This window comes from Onychostoma macrolepis, chromosome 20 (assembly GCF_012432095.1).
Source record: "Onychostoma macrolepis isolate SWU-2019 chromosome 20, ASM1243209v1, whole genome shotgun sequence".
NCBI lineage: Eukaryota > Metazoa > Chordata > Actinopteri > Cypriniformes > Cyprinidae > Onychostoma > Onychostoma macrolepis.
Genome location: NC_081174.1, coordinates 21,685,893 through 21,708,626, shown reverse-complemented (window position 1 = coordinate 21,708,626; position 22,734 = coordinate 21,685,893). Strand labels below are relative to the sequence as shown.

Here is a 22,734-nt window from a genome sequence, read left to right as displayed (position 1 = left end):
AGGGCAGTATTTCTGACTGATTCAAATGGTTCAACAGTTGAGCCATTCATTTCAAGAATCAGACTGCACTGCTTGTGCTTTATGTTTTTGATTCACAAAGAAGCTGATAAGAGTGATTCCTTTGTAAATGAAACTACAGCGTTCACTGACAAAGGGGATAACATAAAAGAACTTGGGATTCTAAGAATTCTAAGAAGAAAGTTTACATAAAACATTACAGAATATGTTAAGGTTATATTTCAAAAATATAATAAATACAATACATAAAAATATATCATAGATTTTAAAGATTTACATTTGCATCCAACCCTAAAAACAGGCCACTTTCAACTACAGCAGTTTTGGGTAACATCACATGAGATTTCTTCATTACGAAGCAGCGAATATGCAGATTTATGAAAATTAAGCTGCGGAAAAATCTGAGTAACTCATTCAAATTAAGTGGGTCAATAAAACAATAGCTAACAACTTTACATTTTTGTCAAGCATTTTGTTATGGAGTACTAATATGTCTTATGACATTCTTATCAGTGGATTGTGATCTTATTCTTTGGTCTCTTCCTGAAATGTTCTTCACAAAACCTTACATACTCCATAACCTTTCCTAAGAAAAAAAACTGCAGTCTTTCACAAAAGCCTCTCGTAATTGAAGGTAGCAAGGCTGAAGTTATATCACAGCCATAATAGGCTGGCTCCCTTCCCAGAAAGCATTTCGCATACAGATAAACCACAGCAGTGTGTGTACAGCAGACATTCCAGATCCTGCTCTGTCCAGAGTGGGTTTTATGGAAATCACATAAAAAACACTTCAAAAACCATATGAAGGTTTACTCGGCTGTGCGAGTATACACGTAGTTGTTGGGACTCTTGATGGATTCCATTGTGTTTACTGGACAACAGCATGGGTAAATCTGATTAGACAGGACAACGAGCTGAAAGAACATGTCAATAGTGATGTTGTTCACAATCTGGCGTTCCCAAAATGAACTAGGACAGCTTGATGGCGTATTAACATGTCAGAACTGGTACAAGGAGCGATTAGCTACGCACCAAGAGAATGGTTCTGATTAGGCTAAAAAACCAAGTACAGTATGTGGGTTGTTGACGTATCAATGTGTCCTATGGTGTGATGGAAAAATGTAAAAAAAATAAAAATAAAAAACCTCTAACATTGAAGATAAACCTCTCTCATGCTATTTGTAACTCTAAGAATGAAGATACATTTTTTCTCATGTTATTTGTATGTTAAGTTGTTTTTTTCCCTACATTTTTGCAGTCACACAGTCCAATTTTTACCCATATACATCTGTGTTTTAAGCAAGCCCTTGAACTAGTTCACTTGTTCACTGTATCTGCAGGCAAACGCCAAAGATCCACATTCTCAACACAGTGAAAACCAATCAGAGGCCTGACAAAATGGCTATCACAGGCTTGCAGTTACATGCAAAAGCTAATTTTGAGGGAAACGAAAGTAAGCACCTACCTGCTCAAACTCTCTCAGGCTATGTGTCTGCAAAACAGAGCTCTTTTCAGCGTCATCACTGGAGGAATCTGTTCAAATACAACCAACAGTTAGAATGTTTATAGAAAACGTACTTTTAGGAGGTATTTGCTTTACTATTAAGTTAAAAAGTTTTGCGAGGAAAGAGAGGGAAACTGGATGCTGTGGGCCAGGAGATTTAATTAAAAAGATATTGTTTTGAGTTATAATACATTTTTATTATTATTATTTATTTATCTTTTAAAAAAAGATAATAAATTATTTATTATAAATAAATATTATTTGTTAATTTTATTGCCATGTCAGCATTAAAAGGCTAAATTCATGTCAAATATATATTATAAAATATTATAATATTATTTTATTATTAAAATAATGTCAGCACTAAAGGTAAATAAACATTCTTATATTATACTATATTAGCCTATAATACACATACCTGATCTGTCTTACACAAACATCCACATACATAAGAGCAGAACTGTGCCAAACCATTACAAAAAAAAAGTTCCAGGAACAGGGCTAAAATTATGTGTTTTTTCCCCAGCATGAGAAGAGGGGAGTCCCTACAGGGCATAATCACAGAAATACTGGCAAGGCCCAATCTTCTTGCAGTTCTTTAAAACCATGGCATGGCCTCATTAAAGCTTATTAAAGGACTTTTATTTAATGTGTGCCAGTGATGTGTATTAGATGTGTGTCTGGGGGTGTATTGGAGACGAGTGCATGGCACAGGCCTGCAGTACTACACATTTACTGTGCCAGAGAAATGTCAAACACGCTCACAGCGAGGTTTTGTGGAACTTTTACTTAAACATAATTAAGCCGTTACCTTTATGTTTTTATTAGCAACTCATAAATATGAGGGGCTTATCTGGGGGGTGGGGGGTGCGATGATTTAATCTTTTTGAAAGAGCTTGAGTCATTTAATATCTAGTTGGAAGCAACTCAACAAAACAGACCGACTCCATTTTTCAGAACGTCACTGCCACAGTGTTTTGCAAACTCAGGTTTATGACGAAACAAGTTGTTTTGGTAAAAGTTGGGCTTAGTCTATTAAAAAGTCAGTGATTTTACTGCGGGAAAGAGCTATGAGCTAAGAGATAAGAAAGGATAGTTCATCCAAAAAAGAAAATTCATTATTTATTCACCCTCAAGTTGTTGTAGGATTTTTTCCTTCTTCAAAATATCTTCCTTTTCATTTAACAGAAGAAAGAAATTTATAAAGGTTTGGAACAACATGAGGGCAAGTAACATATTTTTGGGTGAACTATCCCTTTAAGCACATCATAACGTGACATTTGTGCAACTGTATTGTGACATAGCATTAAAAATAACTGCACATTTACATCTTTAGTGTAAAATGGAAGATCTACCAATTAATTAAATATACTTACCGCCCATGTTGATCATGCTCTTGGGCCGGGCTGCTTTATGTCCATTATAGTGTCTGAAAAATACAAGAAAAGATTCATATTTGCCCTCTTGTATCGGTTTAATCTGTTTCTGAGAACATACTGCATTAGATAAGTTCAGGCCCATATATGTTTTTGAACAAAGAAACAATGTTTTTAGGTTTCAGCCATATTTAAAGAAGCAGGGGCCGGATTCACGAAAATCTTCTTAAGAAATAAGTTAAGAAATTTCTTAAGATAAATTCCACGAAGTTCGTAAGAACGTTCGTAAGTGCAATTCTTGAAAAATTCTTAATAAGTTCTCAAATATATTCTTAAGAACATCTTAATTTTTTTCTTAAGAAGAAAATGACAGTCTTTATCTGAGTGAAAACATGATGCACTGATAAACTCACTGCGCTTCCTGCAGATTACCATATAATAATAATAATAAGCACCGCACACTCTTTTTGTCGCGACTTTGACTGGCGCTCAGCTTCATGTTTTAATGCGGCGTGTTTTGTCTGTCTCAAGCTGCAGCGATCTGTTTCATTCGTTTTTGTGCTGTGCTTTTGCGCTCTCATCCGAGTGAACGCTTCCGGTTTGTTTGTCCGCGCTGCTACAGCGAACGCGTCCTGTGTATCGGCGCATTCGCTGCATACTGCCAAAGATTATGACGTATTTATAGGCTAAAATAAAAGCGTCCAATTAAAGCTTCCTATCTGACTCGTTTTTGTAGAGTTGCTACTGAGTTTTGAAGTCAGAAAAATAGGCTAGTCACACATAGGCTAGTCATTCATGACCGATTGTTTACATTATCAGTCATCGCTGTCACTTCAGAAAACTCGCGCACATCCCTATTAATAGTCCTACTATGTATTATATGTAGCTAATGTTGTTGTAATGCTTAAATATAACAATTAATTTGAAATAACCCAATAAATTTATTAAATAATTCTTACTGTTTTGGATTTAAGACAAGTCTGGGGCTGTCCTAAATTTAAGAAGTTATTTACGATGATTTTTAAGAAGATTCTTTTCAAGAATTTGAATTCTTCTTAGGTTTTGTCTTAAGAACAATCTTATGAAAAAAGATAAGAATATTCTTAAGAAGAATTTTTGGGAATACAAAATATTCTTAACTGTTTTCTTAAGTTAAAAAATAAGAAGAAAATGGCAGTTAAGAAGACATTTCTTCTTAAGAATGTTTTGTGAATCCGGCCCCAGGCTTGTGAAAGTTGTGCTAGTAATTTTCCGGATAAACAATGACTGTCTAGTTTGTTACACTTCTGTTTCTGGAATTAGTGAGAAGGGTTAAAATGCCAAATTTATTTCCATTTCACACACCTTTTCCTGCATGCTAAAGACTTTCAGTCTTTTCAAGTTCACTGAGTAATGACAGCACACCTGATCATTTTTACCACCTGATTTTGGTCTGCATGTCTGTAAACCTGCCAACCGCTTCAAATTTGTTAATACATGACAAGTAGTCTAGTTTTTTATACCATCTTACACAAAACAATGAAGAACAAATGGCTCTTATCAAACAGACATGATGTTGTAAAACTAGACTGCAATGTTAGTATCTGTTGGGACAGAACAGTCAGTTGTAATAAACAAATATTCTTTGGGCTTCTCAGTAACGCAATGATAATTATAGTAGTGCGATTATAATAACAGGTTATATAATTGCATAATGATAATGCTTACACGATCTGTGGGATAACATAAATTGGATGAAGTAGCTTTCTCCTTAGTCTGCCCCATTCTTTGATACAAGATAGAAAAATTCCTAGTGCTCAGTGAGTAGTTCCTCTAAACATTAATATTTAACCTCCTAAACACATTCTTATTGATTGGTGCCCACAGACTCTAAAACGCTGCTCAGATTGCAAATCATCAGCACAAATGGACACAAGGACATCTGAGACAGACTCATCTTACACATGCACTCAGTGCTTGAGTGCTTGGCTTATATTCGAATGATATTGATTTTGTAATTGTATATTCTAGCAGTCTTCAACGTTTTTTCAGGCTAAGGAACCCTTGGTTTTAAGCCAAGCCTAAAATAATATGCATATAGTACCACATTACAATTATGTATTTACATAACCTACCATTCAAAAGTCAAAGAGATTTTTTTAAATGTTCCTGAAAGAGGTCACTTATGCTTAACAAGGCTGCATTTATTCACTTTATTTGATCAAAAGTACAGTAAAAACAGTAACAGCATAAATATTACAACTTAAAATAATGTTTTTTAATATACTTGGAAATATAATTCATCCTTGTGATGCAGACCTGAATTTTCAACAGCCATTACTCCAGTCTTCAGTGTAACATAATTATTCAGAAATCATTCTAATATGCTGATTTGCTGATCACAACACATATTATTATCAATGTTGATAACAGTTGTGCTGCTTCATATTTTCCACAATTTTCATATGACATCACACTGTTGTCATGAGACAGCTAAGAATCAGCTGTTTGTTGCTGCATCAGTAAAAGGCTTATTTTAAGTAAGGGACAGTCTAATAGGATAATACGGTAAGATGATGCTCTCTCATACTCACATGTCCCAAATATCGCAAACATCTGAATGCAATGCAGTTTTTAAATGGCTAATTCACTAAGATGTAAATTGAATTTGACTGACTATGCACTCTCAGAAATAAAAGTACAAAAGCTGTCACTGGGGCGGTACCTTTTCAAAAGGTACATGTTTGTACCGAAAGGGTCCATTTTGGTACCTTAAAGGTACATATTAGTACGTAAAGTGTACATATTTGAACCTAATAGGTACAAAAGTGTACCTTTTGAAAAGGTACCGCCCCAGTGACAGCTTTTGTACCTTTATTTATGAGAGTGTGCTCACCAAGGCTGCATTTATTTAATCAAAAACACAGTAAAAACAGTAATATTATGAAATATCATTATAAATTTTATAAACTTTAAAATATAATTTATTCCTGTGCCTGCAAAGCTGAATTTTGAGCAGTCATTACTCCAGTCTTCACATGATCCTTCAGAAATCATTCTAAAATGCTGATTTGGTGCTCAATAAATATTTCATTTATCACTGTGGAAACCAGTTGTGCTGCTAAATGTCTTTTGTGAAAATAGGGATTCTTTTGAATGGTAGTGTATCCCCATCAGGCTAATGTGCTGCTTTATTGACACCAAATCAGAATACTTCAATACTGTTTTAAAGTTTTATCAAAGGAAAGGAAAAATCTTAGTCAGTGACCTGCTTGGGGTACGTCAAACACTCGTCTAATTAAAGCAGAAAAAATTTAATCTATTTGAAAACCAGCATTTCGATTTACCACTTGATATAACAAATACAATACAGATCCTTATTGCTTTGGTTTGAAAACAAAACATGCGAGTGTTCATACATGATGTTAGTCTTCCTATTATCATATATTTTCAATACTACATCCAAACTATATATTCCTGGCTACTTCCTAAAGTCCCATTAGATGATGAGTGTCACACATGAGCCCTTAACACCTATCAGATAAACGGGTTTAGACCATAGTACAGGCCAGACAGTAGTGTGATAGATGGGACCGTTTAATTTCCTCACTTTGATGTGAGAGGCAAAGAAGCAGGCGCCTACACTCTTAAAAATAAAGGTGCTTCACGATGCCATAGAAGAACCTTTTTGTCTAAATGGTTCCATAAAGAACCTTTAACATCTAAAGAACCTTTCTGTTTCACAAAAGGTTCTTTGTGGCGAAAGAAGGTTCTTCAGGTTATAAAAAGGTAAGAAAGAGATGGTTCTTTGTGGAACCAAAAATGGTTCTTCTATGGCATCGCTGTGAAGAACCTTTTGAAGCACCTTTATTTTTAAGAGTGTAAGTAAGATGATTCATATCAAACCACTTAAAAGATCTCAGAGTCTCCTAATAGCCAAAGATCACATTATTGCCCCACTGAGAGAGAAAGACAGAGGGGTTCAGCAAGTAAAAGGAACACAAACAGATGGTCTTCCACACACAGCTGACCGAGGGTGTCAACAACTTCACCATGTCGGCACGATCCACCCACTAAGGTGCGCATATCATGGGGGATGGGCCTATGCTAATGAGCTTCTAACGTTCCTCTTTGTTGTCTAAACAGCCACCACTGCAGTAAGATTTTCCATGGAGAAGGAAACATTACAATTCAGCTTCATCGCATACAGACAAAACATGTCCAATACTTTAGACGCCAAGACGATCCCTGTGTCATGACCACCTGCTCTAGGTCACTCATAATCACGCCAGTGGTCAGCTGAGAAATCAACTCCCCCACACTGACAAATGGTGTGCTCAAATGTGAATGCTGTTTAAACAGTGGTATTGCATAAACGGAGGGGCATAGTTTAGTATTCCCATGCGTTCAGAGTTGCATAAACATAAATAACATTGAAAGAACTTTCTGTACTTCATTTACTCATACAAAGTGTACCAATGTAATGATTTCAGCCTGAGGTAAACCAGACATTGTACTCCCACATTTTTCAAATTACTGCAAGTTATGCCTGGATTCAAACTCAGCAAACAAATCCCAAACACAACACTGTGTAATACAACAACAAATTCCTCAAAAACAGAAAGCAAGCTGTCTTCTCTCCTGAGGTATATGTTTCCCGCTCTGTTAGAGGTGAATAGCTTACCTGCCACGATACAGAAATCCACTCATCTTTGCGACATCCAAACCACACGAAAGTTGAAAAAGAACAGACAGGAACAAACTCAGCTTCTAAAGAGGGAAAAATCCAGACTCTCTTCTGTGGCTCTGATCTCAATCCAGTGTTTTAGTGAAGAAATCTTCATTTCCAAAGACCAGGCTGGTTAGGAGTCCAACCAAACACAGACACACACACACACACAGACATGAAGGGCAAAGTTGCTATTTCTCTCTGGACGGCAGGCTGGAGACGGTCATTTGACGTGGCAAGGCCAGACCAGGAGTCAACGAAACACACACACATTCAGAGTTGGTAAGTGGTAAACAGAACAGAGGTGAGGGTACACACACACACACAGAGCACCACTGGCTTGCCCTGAAAGAATGATCTGTTCGTGCATGCTCAAAGACAGGTTTCTCTGAGTATGTGTGGGGAGGAGGGTGTGTGCGTGTGGCTTTCAACTACAAACCACATTGGGCCTTCCTGCCCAGGCTTGAGGAGCATCCTTTAAGTTGTAAATGGGCTATTCGCCCCTAGCTGTTACTGTCTATGAGCTGAGAGGAGGGGTGAGGAGAGAGGGACACAGGCTCAGACAGGTCTGTAGGTAAAACACAGCATTTAAGAAGATTATCTCTTGCTGCTGAAGATGAGGAATCTGATGTCACTAAGTTCAAAAAGACTTTGAAAGTTAAGTCAGCTGTAAAAGACAGACAAAAATAAATATATATATATCACAGACATAACTGTGAGGTTCTGTCTTGTTCCGTGATGATTTATAAAATCCCTAGTGTGTGACTAAACTCAAGGAGACTGAAATGGAAATTGCATCACATGTTTTCCAGGGGAGTGGCTGATGAGTTGTCAAACAGTTTAGTCAAAGAAATATTCACATTTTCTTTCTATATGCAATCTCACTGAGAAATATATAGTGATATACACTGTAAAAAAAATTCCGTAAACTTTACGGTAAAAAAACGGCAGCTGTGGTTCCCGGAATTCTACAGTAAAATATATGGTAGCAACATTTTATGTTTTACGGTTTTAACTTAAATTTACAGTTAAATACCGTAATTTCATTAACTGATATAATGTTAATATACCAACCTATTGAAGTACTAAAATCTGTTTTGTACCTTTGAAATACACTGATAACCACCAAATGCAGGTGGTGATGAGAAAGTCACTATGATGATAACATAAATAATAACATATATAGAAGGTTCACAGTGTCATTCACACAAACATTAAACACCATCATGGTGAGACTCATTAAACTGAAATATGCAATAAACATTAATTTAACAACATTAGATGTAACATACAACCCTAATAAACAACTGATTAGAAAAAACTAAGAAGAAACCTGGTTATTTCAAAGAAAAAACATCAAATTCAAACAAAATTTGAAACGCAATGCAGGGAATTCTGGGAACGTCAATTTACGGTTTTCCCTGTAAATTTTACATTCTTTTTCACTTCCAAAAGCGGTATTTCACCGTAAAATTGTCTGAAATGTCTATTACAGTTTTTCACCGTATATATTAGGGGAACTTACCGTTAACCATTTAACAGGTTTTTACCGTAGCTTTTTCACAGTTTTTTACCGTTAAAATCACGGTCATTTTTTACAGTGTAGTACATTTTATGGAGGTTGGAATGAACACACACTGCTTTTAAAGGGATAGTTCAGGCAAAAATGAAAATTTTGTCATTATTTATTATTCTCATAAATGGCCAAGCCTATTTGGCTTCTTTATGGAATTTTTGAAGGCAGTTAAAATGCCATTAATAAGAACAGGGACGAAAGCTTTCAAGCTTCAAAAAGGACACAAAAGCACCAAAATAGTATCTTAAATTGGTCCATATATGACCAGACATTTTTAATTTTAGTATTTTTAACTTAACCTTATTTTATTTAGTTGTCAAGGCAGCTTTTCTCATTTTTGTTTATGCTTGTCATCTAATAGAAATATTTCATTTTATTGTAGATTTATTTGAACTATATTTTTTCAGGTATTCTACAGTGAAACAATGAGAAACAGGCCAAAATTAAGGTTGTCACAGAAAATGTTTACTTCCATCATAATTCTCAGCATTTATGAGAGTTCATGACAGAACTAGAAATGTCCAATTCATGAATGAATCATTCATATAGTCACAAAACCAATCCGAATGATTAGCTCACAAAATGGGCTGATTCGATTCTCAAGTTCAGCTTGGCTTAATGATTCATCATTAAGGTGATACTTCATTCAAAAATTTTTAAAAATCCATAATTTACTCACCCATCACTTGTTCCCAACCTGTATGAGTTTCTTTCTTCAGGGGAACACAAAAAAAGATATTTTGAAGATTGTTGGTAACCAAAAAGTTTACGGTAGCCATTTGAGTTCCATAGTATTTTTTTTTTCCCATTTAACAGGTCACTGGAGGGGAGGATTATCAGTAAATAATGACTTAAATAATTATCTGTGTCTATCACAGAACTTCAAAAAGGTGTTTAGGGTTATTTGAAAACTTGAATTGAATTACAAAAACGAATAGCAAAAAGTCTTGAATTTCTTCTCCTTATGACATAAGGGTTAATAAATGATGACATAATTTTTATTTCTGAGTGAACTGTCCCTTTAAATGAAGCTTCTCTGAACAGTTATGTCACATTTTTTTCCAAGGGACAGACTGATTCCAAGAGCAGAGCGAGAAATGCCATTCAGGCAGGTTACATAATTGCAAAATCTTCCCCCAAAATAATTGACAATGGAAGAGCCTGCTAACTGTTCATCATCATGTGTTCATAATCAGCGACATTTTATTCCTTATTAAGCCTGCCATTAGTCTTCTTGCAAGTCTGGGAAATGACAAGCATTACTCTTTCAAGACAAGCCAACATGTGACTGTGTTTGGACTCTCTGAGAGGTTTCTCCTCAGCTTGACAGAATGATTAAAGATGCTTTGACACGCAAGAAGAAAACAAAACTAAAGATAGATAAAGAATACGAAATGTACAAAATGAATCACACTAAAGCTAAGTATATTTCCAATAACAGCGAAAGAGGTAGTGTATCTAACCCAGGAGCCACGGTGACCCTGTAATTACCACTGAGACTGCACTATGTTCCCACCCTTCAATCTGAAATCCCTGTGTTTGAACAGCTGCCCAGGACCAGCTGCTGGGTGTACGACGAACGGAGAACCACAAGTCACACAGGACTCTAGAACTAAACCACAAACAGCCCATTTCATATCACAAAAGTGGATTCTTTCATAGTGAGCACTTTGCCTCAGAGCAGGTGATCCTAACAGCTATTACATCACTACGTCCAGTATTTTTATAGACCATAAACATATAGCAACAGAGCACCCTTTTATCCCATAATATTTTTGAAACATAATGTGGGTGAAATTTTTTCAAGCATTAAGACGTCCATGACCTCACATGTTATGGTTACATTTACCAACCATTACATGCTATGTAAGCAGGGCCGGCTACGGCTATTATTATTTAATCATTTCACTGGTGGAATTGTTCATGCTTCTATGTCTTGTATATAATGAATTTGCAGCACTGACAGGGAAATTCGGGGTTGCCATATGTGTAGAATGAATCCCAGGCAATCCCTGTACTGGCTGATTAGAAACAGGACATGTCCTTCATTGTATATATACGTCTGTGTGTAAGGGGGAGGGAGGCGATGGACTCCTTAATTAACTCTGTCACATTTTTACAAGCTGTTAATGAAGTTGTATAACTCCTACAATTCCTTGCTATGCGTCCATCTGCGAATGTAGAATTAGAAGCAGACACAATATTATGTCAATTACAATTAGAAAAACATTAGGAAGCAGATGCAATGCTAAGAAAGTCATTATCAGAGTCATCTTAACATTCCTACTCATCAAGCACTGAAAATGTTAACAGAAGTAAAATGACATTGAGATAACATCAAACAGCTGCTTGCACATTTGCTGTAGCATTTAACAGCAATCTTGAGAAAAAAACGAATGTGCCTGAACACAAATTTTGACTACGAACATAATGTCCTATAACAGCTGTACTTTACTCCTAGTTTACATCAGTAATGTAATTTAGATAAAAACTAACTGTTAAATACAAACAGGATAACTGACAACAATGAGGAAAAACTGTCTCAAGTGGCAGTTAAATACGGTTAAAATATGTTTTACTCTTTAAGCTGAGTCTTAATTTAAAACAAACATTGAATAATTCAAATTAAAATAATTAAAAATTAATATATTTTGCAGCCTTCAAGTTGGAAATATATTTACGAGTTCTAAGCACATGAATCATAAAGCAAAGTCATACTGAATATGATATAAAAAATGAAAACTAAATAATATTATTTGCACATTTGTATTCTTTTTCCAAATTAAATGCATGATCTGTTGTAATATAAAAATGCCCAAATTGTAAGCGGGAGCTTACCAGGTGCACATGAGAGCAAATTATGTCAAAATTGTGATTTTTCTATCATTTTAATAGTAAAAAAGGTCAAGACCTCTGAGGTGGGATGGGCCAAAACTCACCATTGTATAGAAACATACAGACATTTCAATTTTTAAAAAAAACCCCAGCATGCCAGGATTCATTTGTGCATGTAATGGTCTAAAAACTGGACACAAATACTATTTTCTCTAACATTTGGTTACACATCACTTCCTCCCTTCATTCTTATGCCAATTCAGTAGAGCAGTTTGAGCACCCTAGACAAGCACCTGATAATAAGTGATATTAGTATCCTTATCCTAATTATCCTTCGTTCATGTGTAGTGAAAAGCAAAAATGGTCAAAGACACTGAACCCCAATAATATCCAACCATATAATATCCAAACACATCAATGTGACCGCATACAATTTGACAAGGCAACACATGGTCCAACGAGGTGTTTTGTTCATTAACCCTGTACAGCTCATAAAACAAACAAGTATTGAACTGTGCCATGGACACATAAAACAAATAGGCGAGACGTAACAGCTGTTCGCCAACAAAAACACCGTTTTATTATACATACCTTGATATAACATAAGATAAACCCACCCACTGCATCTCAAACTTGTTTTTATTGAGATACTGAGGACATACCTTTCAGCATCTCTCTGGTATCGCTCAACAGACGGTGTCCAGTCCATATTATTTGTCCATCTCTTATATGCGCCTCCTTGGATATCCACAATAACGCGTGGGATCACCGTCAAATTAAGGTAAATAAACCTGTCATTGTGTCGCAGATGTCAGAAAACCAGACCCATAGCTTCGAATGCAATATGAGGATGCGCAGTTCATTGTCATTGGTGTAGAGTCAGTGCAAGCAAAACCCCCCGCGGTCCAATAAACCGCTTGCAGCGCTCCGGATATCGCACGAGAACCAAATCAAAGCTGCTGATCTCGTGCTGATTATCCCTTAATAGCTCCACAGTTAAAATAACAAGCGTTCACCGTGTGCTTGTGTTTGCCGTTAATAGGGTCACTTATTACAGCAAAATTTTGGTTTTGGTCAATGGGATTATTGTGTAGGTTAAATACTGACATAGGATATATTAATTGGAACAACGACGATATTGACTAATTGTAAAATTTCCGCCATAAATGTTTCTATAGTTGTTGTTGTCATGGGCGTCGCTAGGCCATTTTTAGGGGGGCTTTAGCACCCCTAAATTTCTGCTCAGCCCCCCTAAAAATCTTGCGATTCTTTCCCTTTAAATTTCAAATGAAATTCGGCTCCTCCGCATCTTTCTGCGCGTTCTTCAATCCACAGACTGCGGTGGCGCAGAGGAGAGGACAATGTGTGTGTTTATCGATAGATTGTTATAATATCTACATCTATGCAGTTCTTTGTCATAAATACAGTTTACAAAAAGTCATGGTTTCCAATCTACTGTAAAGTTTTCGCTGCATTCACCACTCATCACACCACAGCTGTTTCCTTCAGCGAAAGCCCTTAACACATATGAACGCATACTTTATAAAACGATCACGTTATTGCTATTTTCATTTGGAAATTTAGCTTTCAATATAGAACATAATATTACAGTGCATGTGGCATTAACTACCATACAGTTATGCATAGAAATGAAGTGACCGACAGCACTCAGTCAGTGCACTCATTTTAATTGCATATCAGAGTGATTGACAGAGATTGAAACATTGTGTGTGTGTGTGTGTGTGTGTGTTTTGTATTAATTAAAAAAAATATATATATATTGTTTGAATTTAATTTATGTAGAACGGTTCTACAATTTTTTGTACAAATTTTCAATAATTTTTTTTATAAATATTTATTTTTTGTTATTATACCCTCATTGGGGGCTGAGCCCCCCTAAAATGAAAATCCTAGAATCGTCCCTGGTTGTTGTTATTATTATACGAAAACATAACCTAATTCTATTAGACTCAGTTTCTTTATTTGTTTTCAAATAAATTAAACAATGGGACTGGGGGGGCTGTTTCATAAAACAAGTTTACCTAACAAGCCAAGCCTTTTTCAGTTAGTCTGACTTATTTTTAACCAAATCAATTTACAATAAGTCGGACCAACTGAAATAAGTCTGGTTTATTTGGTAAACTTGTTTTATGAAACAGGCCCCGGTTTAGTATGTCATTTTCAATCGCAAAAGTGTTTTCAAACAGGTTTCAAACACACCGTCTACCATTGGTCAGAAAAACATGTAGTTCCGCCCCAGAGATTAGTTGATCGGATTGTCATTTATTATGTCCAATCCCATAAAGGCACTTAAACCTCAGAATAGATTAAAATTCCGCTTGTTGCTGTTAGTGTGTATTGTAAAAAAAAACCTTTATTTTCCTTTATTCGCTATTTAATTAGTAGCTACAGTCTGGAAAAACATCTTCAGAACCAGCTCTTTCCTATGGCTGTGCTAAAGAAAGACGTGGATAAATTTAACACATTTGGTCATTTCTGGCAGTATTTTGAGGATGAATAAAGGACAAAAAAAAAAAAACCTTAAAAAGACTTATAAATGTAAGCATGTATTACATGTTTCATCCTGGTTACATAACTGAAGGTACAGCAGAATGAAGTACCACCTCTCTCTCTCTCTCTCTCTCTCTCTCATGAATAGGGGAGAAAAGAAAGACAAGGAAGAAAAAAGAAGTGAGAAAAATGAAGGAATAGCTCACATAGCTACGGGATTTTAACAAAGTAACAATTATTGATCTGGTTGTAGAGGTGAGTTAAAGAGCTTGGTTCAGGTCACATGTGACATCTTTTTTACTTTAAAACCTCAGATTTTTAAAGGTGTTAATATCCTATTTCTAAGATAATTACAGATTGTTGCTTCGCATGAGTCCAGTGAAAACTGAGAAAAGACATTTTAGCATATTTTGGTTCTCTGTTTCTCTTTTTGGTAAGCAAGGAAACAATTTTCGCTACTGGAGCAACACTTAACTTGAAAAGCATAATTATCTGTTAGTTACTAGTTCATTTACCAAACAAGCCCAACCTTCCAAAATTTACCCACAACAACATGGAAATAAACAAATTGTTGTCAAATGTTTTAGGGTGACGAAAAACACATGGGACCTCTGCCACCCACAGCCATGCTGGTTGCTGCTTGCTGAGCATTTTAAGGCCACCTTGTGGCCATGACTTGTTAAAGCACACCTTTAGATTCACAGGAAGACAGCCTAAGTCAATTTCACTGATCAGACTCCCTGAAAAGTATTTGTTGTCAGTTTATTCTGAGGAAATGCACTGTTATAACTATGGAGGTGAGCACACATTGTATAAGAAAAAAATTGGTAGAAAAATTGATAAACTCCTGGCAGAAAAAAATAGCAGTAGCCTTACGGTTAATTTTTTAGACATTTCCTAAAATGCAATGTAATGTGTAATTCAAAACACCTGGGAAAAATCCATACAAAAAAAAAAAATTATTAAAGTACATTCTGCCAATTTTTTCTGCATTTTGAATTTGAGTTTTCTTCAATTGAAGAAAAATCAGTACCTTCAAGTCTTAAAATATTTGAGACCACTTTTTATTTTAAATCTGGAGATAAATCAGAGGTTTTTAGTTTATGAGAAATAAAAAAAAAGAAAGAAATTGAGGAGAAAAAGAAAAATGAATTGAAATATATAAAAGTTATAAGAAATATTTAAGATTGTGCACAATATTTTAGGTCACTGAATAATAACTGTAATTACTTTTAAATTTTTATGCTTATAATATTATTTATAATTAAAAAAATATTAAATTTACTGCAAAATATAAGCATTTTCACCAGTGCTGTCAGACATTTGACCCTTTTGGATATGTAACAGCCTTACATGTATAAAGAACAATTTATGACTGAATGCATGAGTAAGAGGGGTTTTGGGGTGGGGTGTCATTAACTGGCCCCTCCCTGTCTTACCCAGTCATCACTCAGTCCTTCAGTCGTCCCCGGGTTTGTTTGGAGCTGTCATAACAGCCTGTGATTCGTCAGCCATTCCTCAATGTCTGTGTTAATATTACACTCTGTCCTCCGTGTCCACAGGCTCCCATTTTTGTTTTTCTAATTATCGATCTGCTCGCTGTCATGGTGACCCCTGAGGGAAGAATCCATGTGGAGGCGAAATGGAGCCCAGAGTTGGCAGCGAGTGAACAAGTCCAGCGCACGAAAAGGGGAAATGCACCAAATTCCACTGTGCTCCCCTCAGAGCAGCAGGGCTGGAGCACAAGCTGCTGTTCCCAACGCAAGAAAAGCCTCATCTGGACAACAAAGCACATACATGGGTAGTTTTTATTACAATTGCATCCACGGGAGTCCATGAGTTTGTCTGGCTTCCACACGCTAAAACACTGATTTAATTATAGAAGATACAGTGATGATCAGTTATGAAAAAAGAACGCTAACTTGCTGTGGATTATTTTGGTTTATAAGTATTTTATTTGCCTTATAAATAGTTTTAATTAAAAACAATATTTGAAATGACATCTTTTTAAAATAATCACACATAAAGCCTTAGCCTATTTTGTTTTAATATTTGAGCAAAGGGTGTCTCTCTCTTTCTCTCTAATGTTGGAAAGTCTGATTCATTTTAGTGAATCCTCTCTCTCATATGTAGAGCTGACAAGTCTGATTAATTCTAGTTTAGTCAATCAATTAATCCTAAATGATCCTCTCTCTCTCTAATGTAGTGTTGGAAAGTCCAATTCATTCTAGTGAATCAGTTCATTCAGACTGTTCATGTAAACAAACAGATTCACATAAGTGATTCATTGATTTGACTTTCTGTACTATATGTTTACTTGGTTATATAAATTAGGTTGTTTTTGTTGTATTTAGTATGAATTTGCCTGTTCAGGTTTGATGCTATTGTTTAATTGAGATTCAATCAGAATCCTTCATTGTTTTTGTGCCTGCAAAATATAGCTCTGATTAAATGATAAATATTATATTTTCATTTATAAAAGCAACTGTCATCATTATTATAATAGCGATTAATTTGTATAATAGAGATTAAGCTGAGAAAGAATAATTCTAGCACATGAAGACATAAAAGTTACAGTTGGATTTCCTTTGTTTCTGAAACCAATGATTCTAGGGAAACTGAATAATTGCTCCATCCCTGGAAGCCAAAACAGGTCCACTGGCGCATAATTCCTGTTTAAAGACATTCTTGAACATTGCAGTGTAATATTTCATTAATTCAAAAGGCGGTGGAATGCTTTTCATTAAATGCAGACAGATGGTTAGGTTTTTCCTTAGAGTTGAATATGAACCAAGACGTCATGCTCACCTGTGGCTTTTGGGGCCGCTTACTTTCAATGAATGCCAATATAAAAACATCAACAAACTGAGTTTTAAATACTTGCGCATATCTTTATGAGCCAAATGATTTACAAGCCTCACTGGATACGTGCTTGAAAAATGTTACAATTTATTCATAGGCCCTTGTAAAGAGCTAGTCTTATATAAATATACTTTTGATTAATAATGTTAAACAAAGCCTAATATCTCAAAAGTCACATATCGTCTCTTTAAATTTTCAAACAGGTTCCAGATGTGCTGCACATGACTTAAAATTATTAATAAACATGTCTGACATAATATACAGTTACAGAATTAAAGAATGTTATGTTCATTAGTGTACGTGAAAGTGGAGCCACAATTTTTGCCAGTGCAGTTCTGTACATCTGCACCACCCATCAATCCCTGTTCTCACATCAAAGCCTGCAGGAGGATGGCTGAATGTTCTTACAATAACCCTGTTGATCATAAATGATTTCTTTGTTTGTTAGTCTGCATTTGTGGATTGTGTATAGGCAGTGTCAACACTCATGATGAATGTTGCAACTCAGTAAGTTCAGTTCTGAGATGAACATGGACAGGATCCAAAAACTTTAGGCCATATATAGAACATGAAATTACTTAATTTAATTCAGGTTATTGAATTGCAAATATGGTGTATTGAGCCAATTCATTCTATATGGGCACAGAAATGAATACTCGCTTCGCGAGGGCATTCACATAGAATTTTTTGCATTCCATTGCACTGCTGTTTTTCTATATAAACGTGCCAGACGAACATTTTTACGCATGACATGTTGTTCTAAAAACATGGAGCTCAAGTTAAAATAAAAATGCATCTCTAGATTTTCTCGCGTTCTTGGCCCCTAAGGTGTAAAAGGGGTCTGTTCACGTAACGCATTTTGTTTTCTGTGCTGCTTTTTAATTGTTTTTCTACACAAACATGTGCTAGACAACCGTTTTTGATGGTTTTGCCTCCCACTGTTTTTTTTTTTTTTGGCATATAGCGCATGCACACTGAATTCTTAAGATGCTATGTTATGTTCAAGTTGCGTTTTATAAATCGTAATAAACCGTGTTTTGTGTGAACGTCCACTAAATGAGTGTCATAGAGTTCCTATTAAACACAAAAGCGGAGAAGGAAATCAGTTTCACCTTTTCTTCATCAAAATAAAACCAAGCAGTTGTGGATGATTAAATTGATTTTTTACAGCATCTCGTATTGACATTAATGCCTTTGTTTAATAAAGACCCATAATTTCCTTTCATCGAGTCTCATGACAGCCCTACTATTTAAATCCGACAACTGAGCAGAATAAATGCTTACATTAAGTTTGCTCTGTTCTGCACTTGCTTCTCCCAATATTTCTTTCTTTCTTCTTCTCTCTTTGCAAGCATCTGTATGTGTGTGTGTGTGTGTGTGTGTGTGTGTGCATGTGCTGTGTGCGTGCACATGTCAGTGTGTGTGCCAGTGGAGAAAATTAAAGGCAGACTTTCCGTGGCAGGCGTCATCCCCAAATTGCACATTTGGTGGGGAATTTGACCTGGCTCGAGATGTGACAATAATATTCATTTCAGCGTGTACCCCCCTGCACCCCCATTTACACACAGTAGAGATCGTTTCTGAAATAGAAAACCCCAAACTAACACAGAAAGAAAAGAAGAGTGATTGAGAGAGAGAGAAAATTATTTCTCTCAGTTTTGGACAGATAAAAACCAATGGTAAGCAGATCTAAGCGTTGGCTTTTTGGAGAAGATATGATGGACTGTGGCTTTAACAAAGATTAATGACCAGATTATTTCCTCCCTGTAAAGATAAAAGAATAGACTCAGCTATGGAATATAAAGCTAACTGTTACTTAAAGTGGAGGGGGATTCTTAAAACAAAAGCTTTTGACATTTTCTTTTGATGTATATTTGCTAAAGGTCTCTGGCTGACCTCATACCTTGTATTTCTATCGCTTATGTCTTTGATTTCTTTTCCAACGCAAGTTTGAAGCTGCATAGTGTTAGTCATCATAATCCTAAAGAGTGGCTTCCTTACGTAGGACCCTTGATGAAGAACTGATCATATGTCTGAATTAACATATTAACACTTAAATTATCCTCTCCAGAAACTGACCTTTCTTATAAAACCTGAGGAAATGGTGTGACACAACCTATTTGCGTTGTCCTGTGGTTTTAGCAGGCACTAGGGAGATTTGGGTGCACGGTGGATGTTGACCTTTGTGTTTGACTCGGGCGCCGTTGTCACAGTGCTGCTTCCTCTCCAGCAGCCCGGCGCCGCTGGGATTTTCTGTCATCTCGGCCCTGCTGGCAAGAGTAATGAAAGCAGGAAGTTATCCAGCTCAAATTAGTGATAGTTTAAACACCGAGGTCAGCCTAAACAGCCTGTTCCACACTTCTTGAATATATCAGCAAATGTGTGACAAGGCCTCAGATCCTGTCAGCAAGGTAAAGTGGGAACTTCAGGTTTAATCTTGTTCGAGAAATGCTTGTTTCTTCTCATTTTGGTAATATGCTAACATTTTGGTGAGAACAGCAACTTTTATTAGTGTGAAAAGGAAGTGTGCTTGTATTAGACTAGGTATCTTGGAGCGGACCTTGTAGTTTCCAGTCAAGTTTTCCTATAGTGCTGGCAAATCAAAGCATAAATAAATGTTATTTCAAACCACTTCCTTTCAGTGAAAGTCTACTCATTCAGATGAATATTTCAGCTAGCATTAAAAGGCAAAGTGCATCTGTAAATACTCCACAGGATGGTGCTCATGAGCTTGTCATCTGTCATGTGCACGCTTGTTGAGTTTATGAACATATTTATAGAAATTTACATCCGTCAGGTGACAGTAGTTTGAGATATATCTCAGTTTATATCTCACAATTCTGAATTCTGAGTTTACGTCTTGCAATTTCTTGGAATTCTAAGTTTCATCTTGGAATTTTGGCTATTGTATTGGGATTCTGACTTAACATCTCACAATTGTACTTTTTTTTCCCTCTGTTTTCTGAGTTTAAATTTTGCAATCCTGTTTTTTACGCCTCAGAATACAAACTAAAAATTACTGGGTAATTGTGTCTTTTTGATCTCTTTTTCTTCTCACAATTGCAAGTTTATATCAAGTTTATAACTTTGCAAGAAAAAAAGTCAGAATTTTGAGATAAAAAGTTGTAAATACCTGTTTTTTTTTTTTTTGAAACAAGCTTCCATAGTGCTGCCATTCAGAAGACATGAGAAAAGTTTTAATTCTCCATGTGACCCTCACTCAATATTTAGACATCTTAAGAATTAATTTTGCATCACATATTCTTGTAGCTCATACGGAAGGCCTGTTGTTATTTATTGACCTCTTCAAGGTCAACTAAATGGTTAACTGTATTTCATTAGAAGGGTTTTTATTTTTTAAATGTAATGCCAAACCACACAGAAGGAAAGACAGATTTTTGCTCTTAAGTAATTTGGCAAGAGAGAAAGATGTTTTGGTCTGCATTTCTTCTCCGTTCCTCACTCCAGAACAGGGAGAGTTGAAAGCTGTCACCAGGCTGGGCCAGGGCTCACATGTGTTTTGCTCTGAGCCATGTAAACCCAAACCCCAATCCACTTCTCCATTGCCCCATTTATAAATAAAAGCCTTTTAACAGTGCATATTTTAAATAGTTCAGCTGTTGAGGGAATAAGTGACTTTTCGTGCCGGGGGAAGCTGAAGTTGATTATACGGCAATGATGAAGACTGATGTCACATCGGCCACCAGCCTTGTGCACGTTGGTGGTTTGTTTGAGAGATAGAAATGAAAATACATATTCATCCAAGTCTGAGACGTCCATACAGCCAGTTAACATCCCCCAAATGTCTGTTGCATAATAATTAGCATCCTTTGATCTTGTGGAGACAACCCGTAATTACAGACACAGTGAAAGTGCAGCAAAATAGAAAGCTATATGGTTGCCACTGGAGACCTATCTTTACTTTCAGCAAGCTTTTAAGGTCAATATTTTTAAGAAGGACTATATATCATTTTTAGTAAGAGTAAAATATACTGAAAATCAGGGACGTGCAGAGAGTTCCTCAGGGGCAGGGGCTCAAATGTTAAAAAAAAGGGGCAATATGGGGGGGGGGGGAATTATAGGTCAAAAGATTGGATACATTACTATTTTATATTTTTTGCAAGAAGTCACTTATAGTCATCAAGCCTGCATTTATTTGATCAAAATTTTACTTATTTACTTAATGCATTTTATGCAATGCTGATTTATTAGCAATGTTGAAAACCTGTGATATTTTTTCAGGATTCTTTGATGAATAAAAAGTTAAATAAGAACAGCATTTATTTAAAATATAACTTTTGTAACAATATAGGCTACACTACTGTTCAAAAGCTTGAGGTCAGTATTTATTTATTTATTTTAAAGAAATTAGTTTTTATTCAGCAAGGATTTGTTAAATTGATAGAAACAGCGATAAAGGTTGACATTGTTAGAAAAAAACTCTATTTTGAATAAATGTTGTTCTTTTTAACTTTTTATTTATCAGTGAACCCCCAAAAAGTATTCCAATAAATAAATAAAATAAAAAATTAAGCAGCACAGCTGTTTCCAACATTGATAATAAATCAGCATATTAGAATGATTTCTGAAGGACCATGCATTGAAGAATGTAGTAATGATGCTGAAAATTCAGCTTTGAATAACATAAATAAATTATATTTTATTAAAATAGTATAAATGTATATTAAAATAGAAAAACATTCTTTTAAACTGTAATAATAATTCACAATATTAGGCTACAGTTTTTTTTTCCTGTATTTTTGATCAAATAAATGCAGGCTTCATGAGCATAAGACACTTTCATAATGCTGCATAATTATCAAAAACATCTTGTGCCAGATCATGATTGGTTGGTGTAGGCTATTATACGACAAACGGGCATTGATGAATTGTGTAATATTCTAAAATATAAAATATGTGGATTTTTAATTAAATCGACACACTAGCTTTGATTATTGATGAAAAATGTTTAAAATATTGTTTAGTTTATTTTTTCCTTCCGTCGACCCATAGGCACTCACTGAAAGAACTATGGCTCGAGGGCCTATGGTTTCCGAACAGACTGCGGAATATCAGTCGAGCAAAACGCACGAAACCCATAGCAACGCCTCAGATTGACAGATATGTAAAAATAAACATGAATTTTCCGACTTTTGAGCGATTAGTTACTGTTTTACACAAATTGTCATGTTAATTAGAATTCAAATGCATTTTGTTTTATTGACCACAATCATTGCTATTTGTCCGAGAGGTGCACTTTTGAATAATTTTGAAAAAGGGCAGGGGCTCGAGCCCTCAAAGCACGTGCCTGCTGAAAATAACTTGTGGGAAACCAATTTATTGT

At 35.7% G+C, this 22,734-nt stretch overlaps 1 protein-coding gene across 3 annotated transcripts in view; it reads right to left on the bottom strand.

The window, feature by feature from the left end:
* The window catches only part of pde4dip (phosphodiesterase 4D interacting protein), a 68,292-nt gene extending 55,486 nt beyond the window's left edge, over positions 1 to 12,806 (bottom strand). The window contains exons 1-3 of one of the 3 annotated variants that reach the window (XM_058755192.1): positions 12,680 to 12,806; positions 2,899 to 2,951; positions 1,484 to 1,551 (exon numbers count right to left, since the gene is read on the bottom strand). In XM_058755192.1, coding sequence (XP_058611175.1) covers positions 1,484 to 1,551; positions 2,899 to 2,951; positions 12,680 to 12,726 — 168 coding nt within the window. In that variant the 5' untranslated portion in view covers positions 12,727 to 12,806. Of the gene's footprint in view, positions 1 to 1,483; positions 1,552 to 2,898; positions 2,952 to 3,311; positions 3,519 to 7,561; positions 7,775 to 12,679 lie in introns of those variants that run through there. The other 2 variants (XM_058755193.1, XM_058755190.1) reach the window with 2 other exon arrangements.
* Between the last annotated feature and the right edge of the window lie 9,928 nt (positions 12,807 to 22,734).